At 43.1% G+C, this 23466-nt stretch overlaps 1 protein-coding gene across 1 annotated transcript in view; it reads left to right on the top strand.

Moving 5' to 3' along the window:
* HPSE2 (heparanase 2 (inactive)) overlaps positions 1-23466 on the top strand; it is a 146351-nt gene that overhangs the window by 14927 nt on the left and 107958 nt on the right. The window contains exon 3 of the mRNA XM_056849898.1: positions 4026-4187. Within this exon, the coding sequence (XP_056705876.1) occupies positions 4026-4187 (162 nt within the window). The remainder of the gene's footprint in view (positions 1-4025; positions 4188-23466) is intronic.

Below are 23466 nucleotides of genomic sequence, written 5' to 3' on the forward strand. Positions count from 1 at the left end.
TTAGAGAAGACTGACGGATGCAGTGTGGGATGTACAAACCTCCACCAGTGTTAGTTCTTCTATTATAAAAGATTATCCTCTTGTGAGAATTTCTGTGGGATGCTTTAAGCCCATCAGAAGAAAAGTGGAGAACACACTTTTCCATAATTACTGGAAGTACAGGAAGCAGTGGGGTTCCTCAAAGATCTGTGTTGGGACCAGTGCTTTTCAACCTGTTCATCAATGACCTGGAGTTGGCGGTGAACAGCAAGGTGGCCAAGTTTGCAGATGACACCAAATTATTTAGGGTGGTTAAAACAAAATTGGACTGTGAAGGGCTCCAAAAGGATCTCTTCAAACTGGAGGAATGGGCATTAAAATGGCAAATGAGATTCAATGTGAGCAAGTGTAAAGTGATGCATACTGGGGCAAAAAAACCCCCCAATTTCGCATGTACACTGATGGGATCTGTGCTGGCAGTGACAGACCAAGAAAGGGATCTTCGGGTGGTAGGGGATAGCTTGATGAAGATGTCAACCCAGTGTGCACCTGCTGTGAAAAAGGCAGATTCCATGCTAATCATAATTAGACAAGGAATAGAGAATAAAACTTCTATCATACTGCTCTTGTACAAATCTATGGCGAGATCACACTTGGAATACTGTGTACAGTTCTGGTCACCATACCTAAAAAAAGATATTGCAGAGCTTGAGAAGGTTCAGAAAAGAGCAACAAAAATTATCAGGGGGCTAGAGCAATGGCCCTATGAGGAGAGGTTAAAACACTTAGGGCTGTTTAGCTTGGAAAGAAGGTGGTTAAGGGGAGACATGATAGAGGTCTATAAAATTATGCATGGTTTGGAGAGAGTGGACAGGGAGAAGCTTTTCTCCCTCACTCATAATACCAGAATGCAGGGTCATCTGCTGAAGCTGAGAGTGAGAGATTCAAAACAGATGAAAGGAAGTATTTTTTCACACAACACATAGTTAAACTGTGGAACTCCCTGCCCCAGGATGAGATGATGGCTGCCAAATTGGAAGGCTTTAAGAGGGGAGTGGACAAGTTCATGGAGGATAGGGCAATTCGTGGCTACTAGTAAAAATGGATACTAGTCATGATGCATACTTGTTCTCTCCAGGATCAGAGGAGCATGCCTATTATATTAGGTGCTGTGGAACACAGGGAGGATGGTGCTGCTGCAGTTGTCTTGTTTGTGGGCTTCCTAGAGGCACCTGGTTGGCCACTGTGTGAACAGACCTGGATTTGATGGACCTTGGTCTGACCCAGCATGGCTTTTCTTATGTTCTTATGAATGGCACAGAACACAGGTCAATGCCTCATTGTGAAGGTTCTAAGAGATTTTAGATCCATTCCATGGGAGAGGGTGCTAAGATAGTATAAGATGACTTGATGTGGTGCCTACAGAAGACCTTTTTGTTTCTCTTCACTCTGAATTTAGGAGCCCATTACATGGATTCTTCATTTTTCCAGTTCCACATTTTTTACGTCCTGCATTTGGCCGCAGCTCACCCACCTGCCACATGGGTGTGCTCCTTTCATATTGCATTTACGAGTTTGCTACATGATGACCACACAGAGGATGGTTGTGCAAAATGCACTAAATGCATGAATGATCCAACGGTACACAATAGCCAAGCCAAGAATTACAGATCAAGTGACAATCCCAGCTCTGTCTTCTATAGTAGGTCTTGGCCAACCTCTTAGTATGAGTCCGTGCATAATTACATGGGAGTAAGACCTCTCGGGCTCAGTGGGACTTCCTCCTAAGTAAACATACAATATACCAGAGCTGAAAAGTGCTTCAAGAGGCCAGTTTTCTAGAAAAGCAGTTGGGTAGTGCATATTTGAACTATCTGGAGCAAAATGATGGGATAAAGGCAAGGGAGGTGGGATTTTCCAGAACAGGATTTCAATTAAGCTACGGTCACTTGCTGTGTACCGTATCTCCTTTTACTCACCTCAGCTGAGATTCAGATGCTGCTTTCAGCTGGGTCTTTGGTCCCAGTTTCTTTTCTTCCACTGCTCAAACTGTGACCATTGGCAGTATGAGATAATGAAAGGAGGTCAGTTAAAGCGCATGAAAGGTGACCCAAAGGGCTGTTGGTTTATAACAGGGTTAGGAATAAGCCTGAGCCTTGATACAGAGCACCAACCCCCCCCCCCCACTTACGGTTAAATTATTTAGTTTGATATGCCCTACTGACAAAATTGTCATCATCATGATGGACAGAGTAGAGTGAATTTGGAGAAGAGTCTGTATGCTGCAAGGAACTCTGCGATTCTTTGTGTGTGCGTATTTGTGTGTGGCCCATTGCTCTTTGAACATGGGTTTCTACCTTAATTGCAACAGCATTCCTAAATATGGCACTTTTATTTTCTCAGTAGGTGTGTATATCAACCATGCAGTCAGGAAATCCTGCTCCTTGTCTCAAGTGTAGGGTGAATGTTATTTTTGGCCACCTTTCAGTTGTAACACAGACAAAAGCCTGTTTACCCTGTCTGTAGAATTTCATGGAAGCCACTGAGAATCCCGCCTTGCTGCTCAGCATAGCTACATCTTGGGTTCCAGATCTGGAGTGGTGGTGCAGCTCATCCATTACTTAAAACTCTTCACATATTTTGTAATTTTTTTCCAGAAACTCTATAAATTACACCAGATTATTAATTAATTAATTAATTACATATTTATATCCCACCTTTCTTCTTGGATCAGGGTAGTTTTTATTCTTATGTTACTGAGGAGGCATGGGGAAGATAAGGCCAAGAGAGATGGCTGTTAACCTAACACCACCCAATGCATGAATGAATCCACTGAGATTTGAACTCAGGCTTTTCTAGCACACAGGCCTTCTAGACCACCATCAATATGTTCCTTGAAATGACCACATCAGTTTGATTAGAAATTACTTTTCTTTTAAAAGAAAGTATGTATTGATCCAAACAGGTAAAATTAATATGTGAAACAGGAATGATAAAGACCAATCTCACAGGTTTTCTGGTTTCTGTTGGTCTAAATACAAGGCCAAGAACACTCTATGAACATGAAAGGCCCATGTCATAGAGTTCACGATGTATATAATGTATGTGCTGTTATTTAAACTAGTCATTACTATTCATACATGAGAATCTTAAAAGATAACATAGGATGGGGGTGAGGAAGGAAGTGAGAAAATCCCTCAAGTTGGTAGTCTATAGAATTTTCTTCTCTCTTCACTTCATGAAGGATAGCCATTTTTGGTCATTACTTTTCACCATGTATATAGGGAAAATATTCTACATGCAATCATCCTGATACCTATGATTGCCATTTTTGTCTGAAAGGGGCAACACATATTTTTTTTTGTGTGTGTGTGTGTGTGTGTGTACAATAATACCTTGATACATGCATCTGGTTCTGGTTTGTGATCTTTCCCAGATTCTCAACCCACATTTGAGGACACCATAACTTTGACTGAGTGATTAAATAGAACTGAGTTTGCAAATAATTTCTAATTTCATGCTCGTCTTTTTGGAGAAGTGTCCTGGGAGATTAAAATGCTCTTCTACTGCTTTCTGGATCTTACATTTTTCATGTCAATGTATGCCCATTTATTCTCTTGCATAGACACAGACCTGTTTGACTGATGCAAACCTCAGAAGGGTATTATTGGTAAATAAAGGTAAACATCACTTTGGAGGATGAACAGGTCCAGCAAAGTAGGTTGCCAACCAAGCATTTAACGGTTCACAGTACATAGTTGGTGTGTTGTATCAGGCTTGGCAGGTCACAAGTTGGGCAGACCACATCTAGGCAAAACTTTACACTAGAAGCAAAGCAAGAATGGAGAGTGAAAAGTGTTCTGGAGAACTGATAAAGACATGAGATATTGCAGCAGATAAAAGGGAAGAAAGTACAAGCATGAAAAGGGCAGGTGGGGATTAATAGTCCTGCTGGTTACACCTGAAGGCTTTGAATTCTTTGACACTGCTGGAAACTGAGTCTGTGTTGCCTACTTTTCTCTCTCTCTTATTGTTTCTTGCCATAGATATCATTCGCAGTGATATTGCCTTAGACAAGCAGAAAGGCTGCAAGATCGCCCAGCACCCAGACATCATGTTAGAGTTACAGAGGGAAAAAGCAGCTCAGATGCACCTGGTTCTCCTCAAGGAGCAATTCTCCAACACCTACACCAATCTCACGCTAACAGGTAAGGCTGCATCTTGAACCAAAGATCAGTACTCCACTGAAACTCTGGTACAAAAATGCTGTTGTTTTGTGATGGCAAGAGAGGCTATCAGTACAAAGCTACCTATTGCAGAGCTTTAAAAATCATGGCAGGATCCTAACTATTCAGCACAAGGTTCATTGGAATGTGTCATAAATTAAAATGTGACCTAGACTGAAACTCCTCATTTGATGTACAACTGGGATGCTGCCAGTGTGTGAGAATGACAGAGTGCAAACAAACTGCCCATATCTTATATTAAACTAATGTCTGGTGACAATAAAAAATGAATTACATAAAGAGTGAGAGGAACCGGGGAATTCTGTTTCTCCATTCTAGATGATTTCCAGTTACACAGGAATGGCTTTGGCTTCCTTCACCTGTCAATTTCTAGGGCTATGATTGCACTAGCAAGCCTTAGTCTATGACTATGACCGTTAGCATTAAGTATTAATAGATATGTTTTAATTGGAAGTGGATAATAGCTGCTCCATGAGGTGTGTATATATATATTCTTGCTAATCTAACAACATCTCTTTATGGACTATTATCCCACCTTCCGGACTGCCAGCATTGGGTTTCAGCCGAGGCCAGAGTGCTCAGATATCTTTTAACTGAAATATGCCCCTCCTCGTAAAGAGTTGTCCCTTATTTCATGTTTCCTAGACCTAAGCAAGGGGTGGCATTTTCCCTATTGTCAAGAACCATTCAGTTCTCTAGGCAGTGGCCTAGGGATCAGACAAGTATTTTGTCACATGACCCATCTCCTTCACATTCAAGCCGAAAGGTAGCATTAAAAACAAATTTATTTTCCCTATAAATAAAACTGAAGACCTTTTTAACCACATGGTGCTTAAAATATTATAAGGCTGCCTGGAGGCAGATAAAATTGTTACTTAGTTCTTGGTGGTCCCTTACTTCAAAATTGCTGTTTTGGCATCTCTGACTCAAGTCTCCATAAGAGGTTCAGAACTGAGATGCTATTTTCTTCAGAGACAGCTGCCACTGCATGTCTGTAGGACTTCCTTGACTGGGGGTGGAAGGGGAGGGCTGGCAGAAGCTCTCTGTAGATTTTTACATGGGTCTGTGTTGCAAGTGAGATGCAGACTTCTGTAGCACCACTGAAAATAGCCCTGTGTGCATGTTTTTAAAAGCTTCTTTCCCCTCTCTCTGTTCACATTGGCCTCAGCAGAAGGGATGGAACAATTACTAAATTTGGTGTCCTTGAAGCCAAAGCAGCTCATGCACTTTGGGTGAACCCAGTAAATATTAAAGATCAAATATAAAAGAGATAATGGCCCAGATGGGGTTGAGTGGCTGTTACTGTTACGAGTGTTGTTTGAATTATCCATGAAATGGGTCTTGAAATGACTGACAGGCTGTGAGGTAAATGGGAGAGCTGCATGCCGCTCATAAATGGCTTATATCTTGTCTGGCCAGTGAGAGGATGGAAAGGAAGGGTCCAGTTCTCCCTCCTCTGGCCAGTGGGTGGCAGTGAAAATCCCCACCAAGAGGTATTCAGGTTGTTGCCACAAATACACAGAAGAGAGGCTGAGGATAACAGTCTCCCCAAGTTTCTTAGGCTTTTGTGACACAAATGTCCATTTTACGTTGGTAAGTAATGGAACCCCTCTTCGCAGGGTAGAAGCTTGTGGGGCCAGGAGCTGTCCTAGCCTCTTGAAAAAGAAACCTAGCTGTGGTGAATAGAGTCTGGCTGATGTTTGAGCAGGATCCCTTCAAGCCATTTCTCATTCTTGGTAACACAATCCCCTTAGCTGTTTATTCCCACTCGAGCTCTTGGAATCTTCCCTGACAACTTGCTTACTCTCCATTAAACAAACTCCCCACCCCTCCAAGAGAAGGTTGTTTCCCTCCTGCACTGTTCTGCGATGCTGTTTCAAACAGGCCTAGAGCATTGCGTGCATTTTTGCCAGGGACCTGCTGCCTGTGGGGCACCTGGTTATCAGGGCTCTTGGCCTTTTAAAGTGTGTTTATGGGGGAGGAAGATGGAGGGTTTCAGCTCCAGGTGTCTTTCTGAAGCAGAGCGTATCTACAGCAGCAAGCCGTGTGGATAGCCTTCCAGTCTCCCTGGACAGGACCGACGCAGCCTGATAATTGTTAAGAAGTTTAATCTCTGATTTCATAAATGCAGCTTGGCTCTGAGTTCTCTGAGGGCAGAACATAATATTTACTGGGAAGTAGACAAAGCCATGTAAATATTTCTCTTTGCTATGATGGATTCTGTCTTTTGGGATTGCATGAAGGAGATTAGCTGCCTGGTGCTGGGCGGTAACTACACCTGCACCTTCGAGATCTAAGCGCAAATGCTTTCAGGAGAAAGATGCATCAGACTGGCTTGCACAAAAGGGCAAGGGACAGCCAAGCAGCCTGAGCCATGAATGGGACTTCACACTGGCATGCGGCTGCCACTATTATCAAGTCTTGCAGAACCTCCAAAGAGCATTAGACCCCACAGCTTCTCTATTCCAATGGAAAATGACCACCCTGGTCAAAAAGGTCTTGCTTCTATATCCCTACTCAATTTTAATTTTTTTAATTAGAATTTTTCATATGACTAAACATGATTGTGTGTGTGTGTGGGGGGGGGCGTATCAAAACTGGGCAAGGACAGTGCTGTTGCTTTTGTTAAAGACCCTGTCTGAGAATCTGATTGACAACCAGCCCTCTCTGTATAGTGACTTCCCAAGACATTACAAATCCCCATTCAGCCCTGAAGCTCACTAGGTGGCCTTGGGTTGGACACTCTCTCCCTTGCTCACCCGAGCCTTCTTCGCAGGAATGTTGTGAGGATAAGATGGAGGAGTAAGCATGCAACCCCGAGCTCCTTGAAGGAAATATACGATAATGATAATAATAATGATAATGGTGATAATAATGTCATACCTGAGTTCTACAAGTTCCCTTCTAATTCTATTAGCTTCCTCTTTCTTTTTCTCCCGAATAACCAAAATAAGAAATACCATACATGGCAAGTCAGTCCGTGCTTGAACCAAAGCAGGTACATTTCACTGAACTGCTCAAGACTTTCCTGGCTTCAACAATTACTCTGTCTTGAGTTTTTTTTAAATTTTGACCTCCCAAGACTCTGATACTACTCCGTTTGTGGATATGACTACTGAGAATACTAACTCCTTCAGCGGCTATCTGTTTTCAGTTCTCTAGACTAATTCTGTGTATATGAATATTACATTCATATTTTGGGGTATGCACTGTTTGTTAATGCTGAATCTTTAGATGGCTAACAGCTCATCCCTGAGTGCTGTAGCGTCTGGGGACAGCGTGGCCAAGGTGCTGCCCGAGCACTTGCACCAGCAAAATGTTGGCGGGAGGCCGAGCCGTTGTCCAAGGGCCAGGATCTTGCGGCAGTCCTGGGGGGCTGCCACAAGTGACACTATGCCAGCGTGCATGCCAGTTTGCATGGTGCAAGTGGCACGGTGCTGGTGTAGGGGGCTGGTCGCCTCCTAGGCCCATTCGTCCTTATGGCTTGGGAATGGGCTGTGAGGAACCTCTCATGGCTTCCTTTCCTTCCCTTTCTTTTAAGTTCCTGTATGAAAGTGTAGGAGCCAGAATGGTGTAGTGGTTAAGGTGTCAGACTGGGACCTGGGAAGCCCAGGTTAAAATCCCCACGCACCATGGAAGCTTTCTGGGTGACCTTGGGCCAGTCACACACTCTCAGCTTGACCCTGGCTAGCATTTCAATGGCAGACCTCCAAGGAATACCAGGGTCGTGATGTGGAGGCAGGCAATGGCAAACCACCTCCAAAGATCTCTTGCCTTGAAAATCCTATAGTGGTTGCCATAAGTCAATTGTGACTTAACAGCAAAAACAACAACTGTAGAGTCTTGCAAAATTTGCTGTAACCCGACCTTGGTTGGGGATTGAAGGCGGGCTAAAAATTTGAAAAACAAATAAATAAATAGAATCACAGGGTTCTGTGGAGACCCTGAAGAGCTATGGTGCCTAACATTTTTTGGGTCACGGATCCATTTGAGAATTTGATGAAAGCTATCGACCCCCTCCCCAGAAAAATGCACGTAAACACATACCCCCAAATTTTGCATACAATTGATTTTATTGGATTGGAAATGGATTTATTTCACATGTAGAAGAGAGAAACATCACAGTGGAGAACAGAACCAGTTTGCTTACTAGTTTTATCAATGTAGAAGGCTTTTCAATATGTTAATCTGAACTTGAGCATGAACACCATGGAAAACATCTTTAAAAAAATGAATGCAAAAAATAAATAAATCCCAACCCAAAGGGCTAAAATTGTGGGGATGGAAGAACTCAAAAATCCCTCAAGGCTGGTTCCTCCATTGCAAGGCAGGACCTTCCTGTCATAATTCACCCATGACATTTGGACCACAGTCTGCCACAGTCAGAAGCAGTACGGCAAATTGTTTCTCATGAGAAAGTAACAGCACATGCTATCAGGACAAGCAAATTCTACCAGGTTACTATCTCCCTCTGGCCTGGGGAATAATTCCTTTCCAGCTTCATCTACAGCAGTCAATTAGGCCCAGAGCATGAATACTACACCATGTCCCCTACATGGGCACAAGCCTGAAATATCCATTATACTATCACAGGTTCTTTCAGTCACTAATGCCCCAGTGCGCTCTGCATGGGGCTTTCCAAATAGTTGGGTTAAGAGCAACATGGTGTCCTGGCCTTGAATAGTATTTAAAAGAAAAGAAAAACATATTTCCTAGCAAGACCAGAATTCAGCAGACACTTTTGGAATCAATTACCACTATAATGTATTTTGGAAGTATACAGTTTTCTCTTTGCGTGGGTGTAGACTGATTACCATTGTCCCTCCTTCTGCTTTCCACAAGGGCTGTTAACTTTCCCTGCAAAGCTGTATTTATTAGGACTGAGAGTTTTAATCAGACAGTTAATCAGCTTTAGTTGACTAACTTGGGGGGCGGGCGTTAATTTGTACAACTGCAAGTTAAGAATTTCCTTGATTGTTTTTGAGGCTGTTTGTTCCCAGTATGTAATAGTAATTGTGAATGTAAAAGGTAATGATTAGAGGCCTTCCCTACTACAGAATAGTAAGCAAAACATTGTTAAGGGATCTTAACATGTTTCAGTATCTCAAAGAAGCACCTGTACCTACCAGGAAGGGATAATGTGCACATTTATCTAAAGGACATCCATTTGTTGATTCACTGGTAAAAAGATAGTGTTCAAATGTGTCAATTGATCACTATCCCTCATGTTTATCCTGTTTTGGAGCCTAGGCTATAGCTGTGAAATGCTCCCCCAGCACGTGGCTCTCGGCCCTGTGTGCGCAGACATCCGGCTCCGTGCCTGCTTTGGAAGCCTCATGCTGATTTAACTAATCGCTTCCTTGAAAAGGGTGAAATGAACATTTCACTCCTGTCTTGAAGGCAAAAACCTAGTGGCCCCTGCAGTGCTTCTGTTAGGGCTGCCCGGAGGAGGAATTTACAGCCAGAAAGGACATGACCTGACTGCAGGCTCATTAATGGCAGCCAGATGTGCTGGGGCTGCCATGATCACATCCTGCAACGAGTATCGCCTGATGTGGGGAGTGCATTACTGGGTGAGTTGGCCAGGCAAACACTGCTGATCGGTCAGGATTGGGACTGGCATGCGCCCTGCAAAGCCCTGCCTTAACTACTCTGCTCTGTCTCACCTCAACTGTTTTGTAGTCTCATCCTTTCTTCTGAAAGGCTTGGAGAAAGAGCTTCGGTACCAGTAGAGCTCTCTTCCTTGCTTGCAGTTTGGTGCAGCTCCAAGTGCTGCTCTTCCTTGATGTGCTTGGGATAGAGGATGGAGGTTAACATGTCTTCTCACTAGTAGCAATATAGTTGCATGTCCCAGCAATGTCAGTTCTGCTGCTCTTTCCCACGAGGAGTGAGGCGGAAAATAGTATTTAAATACCAAATGGAAATAAGTTCAGTTTGCCAAACCTTCAGTTTAGTAAGTCAGATTTTAATATGTTGCTTCCAGTCTCCTTTCCAAAGTTCTTTCAGTGAACTGGCACATTGATAGGGAGTGGGACCAGCTGGGGAGCTAAATTTTGGGTTGGTCCTTGGACGTGTCTAGGGTCTTCTAATCCCATTGGTAAGGCACAATGCAACCACTCTGCAAGCACACATTAAAAAAAGTGCGAGCATCATCAATCACCTACTTGTAAGAAAGAAAAGAGGGGCTGCAATGAAAAGGAATCTCAGCTAGTGGAATATTTAAATTGCTTATATAGCATGGAACATCTCCAAGTTACAGGATGTATGTGGGAAACAGTTTGCTTGAGATATATGACTGATTCACACACATACATTTGGTATGGCTAGTGTACAACATATAAACGTCCTGATTTCCATTTTTAGTTTGTAAGAAGCTGTGAATGTGCAGTGTAATATAAAATTTGCCTCATGTTTTATTAGTCAGGGATGCCAGAAATTTCATGTCAAGGGTGTTTGCCAGTCATACTTACTGTGTTCAGCAGTGACAATCAGATGTGAGCTGATCTCTGGGTCTGTTCAGTTTGGCATTGAATGCCTTTGAACAGGTTTGCATTGGGGTTTTACAAAACTGCACCTCTGTGAAAACAGTGCTGATCCAAATAGGCTGGCAGTTATTAATATCACTAAGGACTATTTAGACAAACAGTTGACTATAGATTGAAAAAAACAGCATTTATTTATGACTATATATGATTTGGGACTGATTTAGCTGTCTATTTAAACAGTTGCCCGCTGAGCAGGCCTTCAGCACAGCAAGGAGATGGGAAATACAATTCAATTGGGATGCATGAGAACATGCATGCAGAAAATATTGATTGTACTGTACAGTGTTGTTAGGAGGGAATAAAGTGAACCACCTTGCTAAATAGCCAAGAACAGGTTGACGAACAGGTGAACAGTCTGTGGAAAAATTTACTCCCTGTTCATGACTGATGAGTGGGACGTGAGCTAAACTGGTAGGTGTTCAAAAGCCCCTAGTTCTAACCAATGTCCAGAATGGTGCATGCACTTAAGTGTGGTGCATGCATCGCTTATTAGATGTCTCTTGCTATTGGATTGCATTGTTTTCTATTGTGTAACCCACGTTAGATCTCAGCGAGAAAGGTGGGCTTTAAATAAGGCAAATAAATAAAATGAATCCTTGGCAATCCCAAGGAGCATCTGTGCTGTCTACCATGCAAAGTTTTGTCTTTAAATTGATATTGGGTAATGTGAAAGTTCTCTCTGTGGTGACTAGTCTGGGGTGCCTCATGTAGGTATGCATTAGTTGAAGCTACAGTCAATGATTTAAGAACATGCATTTGCAAACCAGCCCCAGTGGTTCCATAGGATTCCACAATTAATCTAGAACAACACTTCTACTTAAAATTGCTACATACCCTTTTCAACAGGTGGTGAATGTTTTCTGTATCTGTTCACAGATAACCATATATACATGGCCTCTCATGGTGAAAAGCCCTTTTGGAATCTCTGGTAGTGGTTTTGCACTTCTCTTTTGGTCGTCTGACTTCTTTCTTTTTTCATCCCCCCGCTTTTGCTCTCCGACCTCTTATCTTGATGATATTGGCTTTTCCACCCTGATGTTATGGAGTGGTATTTCAAGCAAAGCTCTCACAACCCATCTAGCTATCATTGGTGTCTAGAGATTAGAATATGAGCTCCAGAGTTCACACACAACTTTATTAAATTAACATGTGTAATTATTGTATGTACACTATGGACTTGAATGCCACCTTGTTTGTGGTGATCATTTGGACACTTCTATTGAAGTTTTTTGATGGAAAAAATAGAGAGGGCATTTGATGCTTATGTGTGATAATATATGTATTTTGTCATTGGACTTTCCCCAAGCTATAATATGAGAAATCTTATCTTTTAAAAGTTGCTACTAAGATTAAGATTATATGTTTTAAAATAATGGACTTCAGGGAGAGTCTCAGAAGTGATTGATAGAGATATGAGTAGGGGAGGAGGACAGTGAGGGGAGTTTGGATGTGAAGGTTTGAACCACAAGAACAAAGTGAATGAGAAGGGATATACAAATAAAAGAGGGGAGGGAAGAAGGAGCTCAAGAAGCAGAACCATTTACTCCTGAGGTGGTAACGGATTCCCTTTATGGACTGGGGAGGTCAGTGCTCAATACAGTACATACTATGCATCCACACAATCCCAGACTCAGTCACCAATTAAATGATTTTAGGTGGCAGCTCTGGGAAACATCTGTGTCTAAAGCTATGGAGAACCAATACTACTGGGTTTGATGGATGACTGATCTGGCATATTATAAGGCAGCTTAGTAGGTTCATGATGTTGGGTAATGGTGAAATGTCCAGTGCTCAAGAAGCAAAGGAGAGCTGGACTTGCTATGGATGAACAGCTACTTTTTCTCCTCCCTGCTGTTGGTTACTGTGAAAAGAGAGATTCTGTTCAGAAAATTTAGGGACATTCTGCTGTTAAGAAGTATGCCAAGTAAAATGGGTGGAGGAGCATGTAATAGAAGTGTAATTAGAATTTCTAGGTAAAACTCATCCTAAGAGACCACTGTTTCTTCAAGAGCAGCCCAACAGATTGAGCTTTACCAGGTGCAGCTAGGGTTGCCAGGCTCCGACATCAAGAGGGTTTGGATACCTTTTTAATAGCTGCATAAAAAAAGAAAATGACACCAGATGTATTTTTCCTGTCACTGTTGCTTTATTATGGGGAAAGTTGTCTGTGGTAAAAATTTGCCTTCTATTCCATGCTTGAGATTTGGGCTTTGGAATGTCAAACCTACTTTCTAAAAAGGGTTGACAGCTCTGGGATGGGAAATACCTGGAGATTTTGAGGGTGGAGCCTGAGGAGGGCATGATTTGGGGAGGGAAGGGACTTCAATGGGGTATAATGCCATAGAATCCATCTTCCAAGGCAGCCATTTTCTCCAGGTGATCTCTGTCGCCTGGAGATTAATTGTAATAGTGGGAAATCTCCAGCCACCACCTGGAGGCTAGCAGCCCTATTTCTGTGGTATCGGCAGTTGCTAAAAGGCACGTGTAAGGATCTTACATATCACCATCACCCTAATACCTGTGCAAACTGTTGTATTGTTATTGGAAGCAGCTCGGGCTTTTGCTCTGCCCCCAGCTGAAAACACCTCCCTTGTTGTAAGGACACCTACTTAGAGGTCAGTTTCACCGAACTTGGGGAACCATATTTCTCAGTAAATGTGCTGAGGACTGTAGCTTGAGCCCTTATGTTAAAACTCAGTTCATAGACGGTTTCATACAGGGGGCACTCTTGGCCAAACTTAAGGTAAGATTTTGTTACAGGGGAGGGAGAGCTGGCTGCTATGTAAAAACAGCATGCAATGCTATCTGTAAGCTGCTGGAGTTCCTGAGGCAAAGGGAGTAGGAAGGAATGCTGTGGTCATGGTGCTGATGGGGTCATTGCTCATTCTTTCATCCATGCCTTGAGGGACATGTTCCTGATGACAGATCAATTCTTTATTGCTGGGATTCCTGCACAGTTGAGAGGGGAAAGCAAAGGAAGAAGGAACAGTGGGTGAGTTTGCATCTGGGTTATCATTCAAGTGGCCACAGGGGTTGCCATAATCAGTGGGGGCACTACCTGCTGCTAGAAGCACAGTCTGACTCAAGCACTGTGCTTCATTCTCAACCACTTCCCCATCTGTCTATGCCTTCATGATCCATAGTTCTTCCTGCTTTTCTGATCTGACTGATTTTTTAAAAAAAGATCCTGATGTTCTGCCTGGTCAGGGGCCAAAGCCCATTTGATCCATTATTGCACCATGAGTCTCAAAAAAAGAGGCATCAAGTGGAAGGTCTTAGAAGTGCAGCTTTCAGTGAGGAGAAGCTTCTAGGCCAGGCTTTCAAGTTTCTTGCTGTCCTTATGCACTGTTGCTTTAGAACTACTGCAAGGTGGGGGTTATCATTGCACCATCACAAGGGTTCAGTGAATTCTGCTCATTGGCACAGAGCAATAAAGTCCCTTTTGCACTGGGCCAGTGATCAGCATTTGGTGGACTTCGTTCAGGAGGTTCTCTAGCCCATGTCTTCTTCCTGGGACAAATATCGAAATATAAGAGTGTGATCTTGCACGTTTAGATTTTTACATGGATTCATTTTTGGACTCTACCATCACAACTTTCACGACAGGTTTGGAACTTCATTGCCTATTAGTGCACTGCAAGCTCTGGTTGGCAATGCGCGTTGGACAGACAAACAGTTCACAGATACTGGAATAGATTTGAGAGGTGGAACACCTTTGCTCTTTCCAGCACTGTTGGGATAATGTGTCAGGAACTGCACTTATTGAATTATTTGGAAGAAGTAAGAGGGGAGGGGGGAAACCCTTTTAGGAGGAAATAACCCACTGGCAAGGGAGCAAGAGCAACAGCTTTGAAGGGGGAAGCTAAAGCAGATTCCAACAATCTTCCATTAAGTAATTAAGGGGCACTGGGGATGGATCCACCTGGGATGCTCAATCTCTTCTTCTCTCTGCTGAGAGCTCCCTAGACCGGATCACCTGAGGAAGCTCCTTTAAGGAACTCCAGATGGTGTGTGTGCAATGCTGCGTCCAGCTGTGGCCAATCACTCCAAACCAGCCAATCTGCTGTTCTGCTGGAGCCGGCGGCAGCAGCACTGCCCATTCGTCACGCTTCTCCAATTGCAACGCTCTGGATAGCTTCTCCGGGCCTTGTCTGGCTCTTCCTCTCTTGTTTTATCATCCACCCCCTCCATGAGCTAATGTAGTAACATCTCTTCATTGGCTATAAATTCAGGGGAAAGCCATAGATAAAATATGGCTTTGCTAGGAAAGATTGGGAAACATCTGGTTTTTAGCCTGTAGATTCAGTCTTCACTTGTCTTGGATGACACTGTCACTGTTTGTGCACGTGTAAAGGAAGGGAGAGAGTTGATATATCAGAGCCAGCCCATAACTATTCTTTGGGAGAAACAAATAGCTGGGGCAAAGAAAGGAGCAATGCAAAAAGGTTTCATTTGGATAGGCAAATCATCATGTCAAACCCAACAGAGTAAACCTCTCCTGACAGTGGAAGAGTACAAGCTGGCTGTGGCCTGGCTCAGGAGACTGGGTGGTCCAAGCTTTCCCATTCTCCTCAGTGACTGAAGACTTTAATGAGTAGACAGCTGATCAATTGCTTCTGAAGCCACAAGGGTGAGAGAGACCTATGGGAGATTTTGAGCACAATTAGACCAGGAAAGGCTATTATAATTCTGCTGGCAGAGGTCCAGAATGGAGACATAACACCAGGAGATCACACGTGGCATTGACACTAGTGTAGTAAAAGAGAAGTTGTCCTCATGGGCAAGGAGATGCTTGGTAGGTATCTGCAAAAGTACAGCGTTCCCAAAAGGATTTCATCTCTTGCTTCTAATACCCTGAATTCTAAACTGGCCTGTCTGATTCTGTCTATCCTTATACTATAATTGGTAAGGTGTGGATGTGAAGAAGAGTAGGAGGGGCTTGGAAGAAGGGAATAGAGTTCATCAATCACTAGCCAAATAACACTCTCTCTGTGTGAATGGGTATGTACTGATGCTCGGTCTCTCTTCTGGGTATTGTTTGTTGTTCAAAACAAGTGTCAGAATCCTTTGGCCTGAGAGAGAGAGAGCAGAAGCAAAAGATCTTTCTAAGCCTGTTCTAAAATGAAATCCACATGTGGTTTGGAACAAGAACTCTCTCTTTCCAGATGTTTGGGTTTGTTTTTACTGACAAGGAAATCAGCAAATGATACGCAGCGTTTCTTTAAGGCTCTGCCCTGGTCTGGAGAGAATTCTGCCGCCTCTCTATAGGTAAAGAAAGAATCTTATCAGCTCTCAGGAGTAGCATATGCTGCCAAGATAGGAAGTCTCCAACATTAAGTCCCACTCTGTGATACTTAAATAGAGATAGATGTGTAAAGAATGTTTGAGAAGAGCAAAACAACTGAAGTGGCCAGCAAGGCATGAAAGGGGCCAGAGCAAAACTGTTTTGTGTGGCAGGATACATGGCCTAGACTGAATTCCTGCAAAGTGCCTGTAGATTCTAGCCACTTTTGAGTGCCCTGTTAGGTAATCTTACAAGGAAGAGCTTTCTCAAATAAATGTGTAACTTGAGATTCAACAACTAGCCATTCTTGTCACCCCCAACAGGAGGAATTCAGAAATGTACAGTTGATAAAGTAAGCATTCAGTTGATTACTTCCTAGTTTCTCCAGCCATATAGCATTGCTAATTGTACTATGGCACGCAATGAGCTTTCATGTCCCTGCCTAGAAAATATCTGATTAAAACTTGAAAGCTTCTCTGGTTTGTACCTATATCAAAAGAAATACTGAGACCTGCATTTAACTGTAACAAATGTATTCTGCCTACAACTAAAGCACCACCATAATTAGCAGAGAGGCTAATTATGATATAAAAACAATACCTGTGAGATTAATGATAACAAGCCTCCCTGACTCTGAACCTCTTAAGACTCTACTGCCAAGCAATTCCTATGGGAGCCTCTTAGTCCTGGAGCAACAATGAAACTGAGAAGATATGGATACCACCCTGAGATTTCTAAATGAAAAGAGCAGAACCGAAAAGAGCAGAACCGAATAGACAACAATGGGTATATCCCATGGCAAAGTCTACATTGAAGATTTAAGCTTGGATCCTTAGCTTCAGCTCATGCGACACCCTCTGCTGCAGAATGAATTTTTCTGGCACTAAGAACTTTTGTCCATGCAAGACCAGGGTCTTGGCAAGACTTGGGATCCAAGCCTTACTGCCCAGGGCTTACACTAACTTACCTACTTTCCTGTTGATTTACGGACCATTTGAAAGACTTGAGTATTGTTAATCGTTGATGAATTCTGGCAAATATATCTCCTCAGAAAATTAATTTTTATTCTGTGGTTTGCATTGTTATTTATCTGTTCCTGTCAGAAATTCGCAGTTGACAAGGGATACCTGAAATGTCCAGTGACACTGTAACCTACCTACCATCTCTCTGCTAGATGAAAACACACTCCTTTTTATTAATCTTGAGCTGACTTTCTGGATACTCTTATGTTAGCCTAAAAAACCCAAGAGCATTTGCTAAGCACAATGACCACAGGATTGTTACATGGGTACAGAAAACATTTTAAGAATCCCCAAGCTTAATTACTAGTTTTTTTGTTTACCATGGTATCTACTGTTCTTCCCAACAGCTCCACTTAGTGCTAATCTGCAGGGCATTTTGCACAAGCTAAGCATTGGCCTTGACATGTTTTTTTTTTCTCCCTTTCTAGTTTTGTAATATCCAGCCTGATGAGGAGTTCTAAAGAGCTCAAAAGCTGAAGAAGTATTTTGTGTCATTTTGGCTGGTTTTAATTAAAGATATTGCATGGCTTTGTTTTTTGGGGTTTTCCATCTACCAGAAGGGCTTACCAGAAGCTCTTGTGTCCCTAAATATGTGGTGTTGGTATAAGAGCAGGTAACTGAGCTTGGTAGTGATGTAGTCCTTCCCTATCTCTTGTTTTTCCCTTTTGTGTTTGTATTATAACCTGCTTTCCCCCTTTGTAACCTGATTGAGAGCAGTGGCAGGAAAAGAGGGGTCTAAAAAATACCAATTGCAAGGAACATACGTAGAAGAATGGCTGGCTGTATTGAAATTGTTAAAGCTGCTGACCTTCAGTGTTCAAACACCTTCTACAAGGAAGATCGGCTTGTGGGATGAGAAGGCTAACTGGAACCTGGCATGTGTTCAGGGATCACCCAGGAATGGCTGCAGCTGAATGCTGCCACAATTTACTTCCTTTTAAGAGCGTCTTTCTCCCCATTGTCAGCCATTGTGGATGGAATTGTTAGATGATTTAATTGCATGATCACATTGTGGAGTGTTTGGTCTCGGTGTCCAACAGTTCATTTATGCTTGTCCTGGCTCTGAATTCCCAGGTTTAGAGGTTTAGCAGAGAAAAGAGTCTCCATTTGATGGAATGCCATGGACACAAGCTTTCAAAATGAGCCTCCTGAGTCATCTCGAAGGTGTCTGGCACCAGGACAAGTCATTAGTCAATCCTGAAATAATCATCAAGTAGAGAAACAGCTTATTTTATATACTGTTTCTTAGACTTAAACATTTCCCCATATCCCAGCACTGATTGGAGCCTTGAATCCTTTCCAAGTGTTCAACCTGTAAAGATATTTGAGAACCCCGGGACCTAGTAGCTTTCCAAAAAATGATAGATTTCACTTGAATTTTCACAAATGGAAAACCACAACTCCCCCATAGCTGCAAAGAAGCAGCTGTCCACCAGGTATGCCGTATGAGAAAATGCTTTTTGGAAAGCTTCCGGGACTTCCTATTATCTGGAAGTTTGTAGTCCTTTAAAAAGTTGTGAAGAAAATACTCCCCTCCCCCCCTTTTTAGGCAGAGAGTTGCCTGGGATAATCAGCTGCACCTGTTTGGAAGCTGCTTTTCATGTTTTCCTCTCATTTACAAGTTGCACATGTTTTTGTTAATTTTTCCCAGCAACTCTTCAGTGTCCACAAGCTTACCCTACAATTCTGCGCAGCTAATTTGACCGCTGGTTTGATCATGCCATGATGCTGTGAATTGCAAAGCATTTCGGAAGGTAGACGTTAGCTCCACGCTCTGGGAGTCAGCTGGGAGGGTGAATTTGTGCAAAGTTTGCTCCTGCTCCCACCCATACCCAAGAGTCAAGGGTTCATGAGGGTTAAAATTCTATCAGAATGCAGTTAACTGCTCTGTGTTTAAAATGTTGGTAATAGGATAATCTTCATCTGCTTTTATTGGCCAATTCATTGCCAAAAATGTGAGTTACTCTGTGCTGAAAAATTGTTCCTATTTATAGGAGAAAGAGGCTTGTGATATCTTAGGCTCAGTATGTTCCATTCCCCCAGATCCTGTTTCTGATCTGGGTTTAATAGTGTGTGACATGGCCAGATAGGAACCTTATGGTGCAAGGCCTTGGCTTGGCCTTGGGCCTGTGTGCTTAATTCACCACTACTACCTAGTATAGGGAAAGCAGAGTCTGATTTTGAGTCATCAGAGGGTACCGATGATATTATCTCTCCCTTTCCAGGTCAAGGTTCTGACAGACCTTTTGCACAAGGCTGGGAGCCTGTCTTTCCTTTCAATTTCTATAAACCTCTCAGCTCTGGGAAGTAAAGCTTCTGAGGGGTGTATCTCGTTCTGTAGTAGGTCTGAAGGGGAGTCTGTAAGTATGAATTTGAACCCAAAGTTCTCCAAATCCTGAACTGTTATCCTTCTAAAGAATTTATCTGTTCTGCTTAGGTCACTACAGGCAGTTCTCCAGCCTATATTCTCTTCTCCTTGGCTTCCTCAGTTTATCTGCTGTCTTCCTTGGGACAAAACTGCAACTTGCTAACCAGTTATCCTCCGTCTCCTAGCAATTATATGTCCTCTGAGCTACTTCACATATTCCTTTTTTCAACCTCAAAGTGAGAAAGAAAAACATGTAGAGCGACCACCACATCTAGAAAGTGAGGAAATTTCCCTTGGATACTGTACTCTGTTGCTGGTATTAATATTTCCAGTAATGTTTCTGGGCCCCTGCTAACTTATCCAAGCATACTCTGTTGCTACCAGGGCTGGTTTCAAGGCATTTTGCCACCACAAGCAGATGTAGGCAGCATGAGGAAGAGGAGGAGAAGAGTTGGTTTTTATACCCCGCTTTAAGGAGTCTCGAAGTGGCTAACAATCACCTTCCCCTCCCCACAACAGACATCTTGTGAGGTAGGTGGGGCTGAAAGAGTTCTGAGAGAACTGTGACTGGCCTAAGGTCACCTAGTGGGCTTCATGTGGAGGAGTGGGGAAACAAACCCAGTTCTCCAGATTAGAGTCCACCGCTCTTAACCACTATTCCATGCTGGCGGTATCCAGTGTCTTGCTTGGGGGCTTCCTAGAGGCACCTGGTTGGCCACTGTGTAAACAGACTGCTGGACTTGATCGGCCTTGGTCTGATCCAGCAGGGCTTTTCTTATGTTCTTATACCCAACCCATATCTCTTGCATCTGGGAGGGGGCACCACTGGAGCGTCCTTCTTCCTTGGAGGTGGAGATACTGGTGTTACACAGGGTTCAGCAGTAATTAGCTGACCAGATGAAGAGTCTGGGGTGCTCCCAGACTCAGCCTTATTGATTGAAAAACAAGGAAGAACTCATGCTAGTAGTACTTTTTACCTTATCTTATTCAGAAATGATCTTCCCTACCAAACTCAGCCGATCCGGCCACATTGATCCATTCTTCTAGCCTCTCAACAAAGCTCTCCTTCCCTGGAGGTTTTTAAGCAGAGGCTAGATGGCCATCTGTCAGCAGTGCTGATTTTATGACCTTAGACAGATCATGAGAGAGAGGGCATCTCGGCCATCTCCTGGGTATGGAGTTAGGGGGTCACTGTGTGTGTGTGGCTGGGGGAGGGAGTTGTGAATGTCCTGCATTGTGCAGGAGGTTGGACTAGTTGATCCTGGGGAGGTCTCTTCCAACTCTATGATTCTATGACTGTGACTACATCTATATGACTATTTGGAAGCTTCACTTGATACAAAAAACAGCTGCCCATTTGTTAACTGGGTTTAGCAATTATTTTCATATTACACCAACATTAAAAATGTGTACATTTGGCACCCGATTTGCTTCTGGGGCTAATTCAGGGTGGTCCGTTGAGGTCCGTTGTGGCCTGGCTTTAGACCCATGCATCTTTAAAAAAAAGCCTCTCCCTATATAAGCCTGTGTGCTAGCAGCTCCATTCAGACCAGTAATTTCTTTTCATAGTGTAGCCAGTTCCTCAGGCAACAGCCTGTCTGTTCATGGCTACCTTTAGAATGGGCTCTCTGTGAGCGTAGCTAAATCACTACCAGCCTTTAGAAAGATGTGCCAATCAGTCCTGCTTGAGAAAAGATTTGGTTGACTCTCCCCTCTTTATTATTTTAGTTTTGTATTCAAGCAGATTTCTTCTGTGTTTCCCCTCTTTTTAGGGAATTGGAGTTTTTCACATTGGATTGTCTGTAAACATGCATTTAGTTTTTCTGTAAGCCACCCTGAACTATTGGAAGGGCAAGGTATAAAATATTTAAATAAATATGCTCACCTGTCTTTTGTGAAGGCATATAAGGGTAAGTCAGCAAGTTGCCCAGAGCCTTGTTCTGAGGGCCACTTCACAGAATGTCAGGGTAAAAAACCCACATATGTTGCAATGCATGAAGTGCAGTGAGCTGTTTTCCTATTATTTATTTTATTCATTTATTTTTCAAATTTATAGCCCACCCTCATTCCCCGGCAAACTGGCTCAGGGTGGGCAACAACCTCTAAAACCACATAAAACCAAAAAACATCAAGAATAAAACACAACAATCATAGCAACTACAAAACAAGATGGCATTCGAATAAAATGGTGGTAGCCACTGTGGAGCCCTGACCTGGATGGCCCAGGGTAGCCTGATCTCGTCAGATCTCAGAAGCTAAGTAGGGTCAGCCCTGGTTAGTATTTGGATGGGAGACCACCAAGGAATACCAGGGTTGCTGTGCAGAGGAAGGCACTGGCAAACCACCTCTGTTAGTCTCTTGCCATGAAAACCCCCAAAAGGGGTCACCATAAGTCTGCTGCAACTTGACGGCACTTCACAGACACACGCACACACACGCGCGCACACACACACACACACACACACACTGGAACAGGCAAAGAATGACACATCTTGAACTCCTGGCATTCACAGCAGTTGCTAGAACATCATAAGAGCCATGCTGGATCAGACCAAAGGCCCACTAAGTCCAGCATTCTGTTCGCACAGCTACCATCCAGCTACCTTTAAGGAGCCCACATGCAGGGTGACCGCAACAGCATCCTCCCAGCCATGCTCCCCAGCAACTGATATAATGAGACATACTGCCTCAAGTACTGGATGGAGCAGATATCCATCATGACTAGTAGCCACTGATAGCTCTGGCCTCCATGAATTTGTCCATGAATTCATAGTCTCTCAGCAGGAAAAAATGCTAGCATTGCACTTCATTTATTACACCGTTCAAACATACTTCCTGCTTGAAGATTAATACCTGTATAGGACACTGTCATAGTTTTCTGTTATGGCAAAAGTAGCACTAGTCCAGATGTCTTCTTCTGCTTCCATGTTGCAGCCTCCAAAGTGGGCCTAGTTCCTTGGAGACCTAACAGTTTATTTCCATGTGGATCATGGAAGCAGTCTGAAGATGTAGGCGTTGACACATGTGGACCTAAGGCAGAAGAAATGCTCTTTATCCAGGATTCTTTCCTTCCCTCAACATCCTCACTATGGAGGCAAAGCTGTTTTCCCTCTGCATATTTTCTAGTTGAACTCTACCCCATGAGGGAGTGTTGTCCCATTGCCGGGGGTAGCTTTACTCTGTCTGCAGGAAGTTTGTACTACTCTCCTCGCTCCTGTTACTCACTTAGATGTGCAAGCCTAATTCCTTTATCACTTGTCTGAAAAGACTTCACTTTCTTCCTTGCACATTAACAATTTTGTTCTTGGTTCTACACCATATCAACATCAAGAAGCATCACACAAAGTTTGGGTTGGAATGTCCCATTTCCTTCTTAAATATCCTATATCTGTTACACGATCCCTGCCACTATCTTGAGCAGATCACAAGTGCCTTTATCTTCTTTCCTGATCTATCTCTCCCAATATAGACAGCAGCGGCATTAAGACAGTAGAATGTGCTGAAAGCATGATCTAGGATCTTAGACATTTTTCAAACATTACACTTTATGGAAATATTTTTTTCTGTGAGAAACATAAATGAAACAGCTTTCTCTCGCTCTTGCTAGGCTTGTTCTTGTACAGGCTCCCTCTGAATTTACAGTGTAACCCTGTTTGGCAAGTGACCAATGCTCACCTTTGTGGTTCTAGTCATGTATGCCAAGCGTTAGTGTTTACATGTTGGTGGGCTCAGCGTGGTCATGATTAAAACAGCTGCACAGAGAGCACCACATTTAGGCACTTCACTTCAACACACATTAGTGACGCGTCTCAGACTAAAAGGCATTATTCTTAGCATCTTTTGTGAAAATAAAAATCCCTGAAGAACCTGAAAGGCCTAATCTGGTTTGGGGAGAAGTCTATTGCTTGGACCTGGAAAATTACTTTGTATTAACATGAGCTTGAACTGACAAGCATTGTTGCTGCTGCCTTTCTCTGAGCCAAGGGTTCTCACTCTTCCTGTATTGCTTATCTGTAAGCTG

The sequence above is a fragment of the Euleptes europaea genome, chromosome 5 (genome assembly GCF_029931775.1).
Source record: "Euleptes europaea isolate rEulEur1 chromosome 5, rEulEur1.hap1, whole genome shotgun sequence".
Lineage (NCBI taxonomy): Eukaryota > Metazoa > Chordata > Lepidosauria > Squamata > Sphaerodactylidae > Euleptes > Euleptes europaea.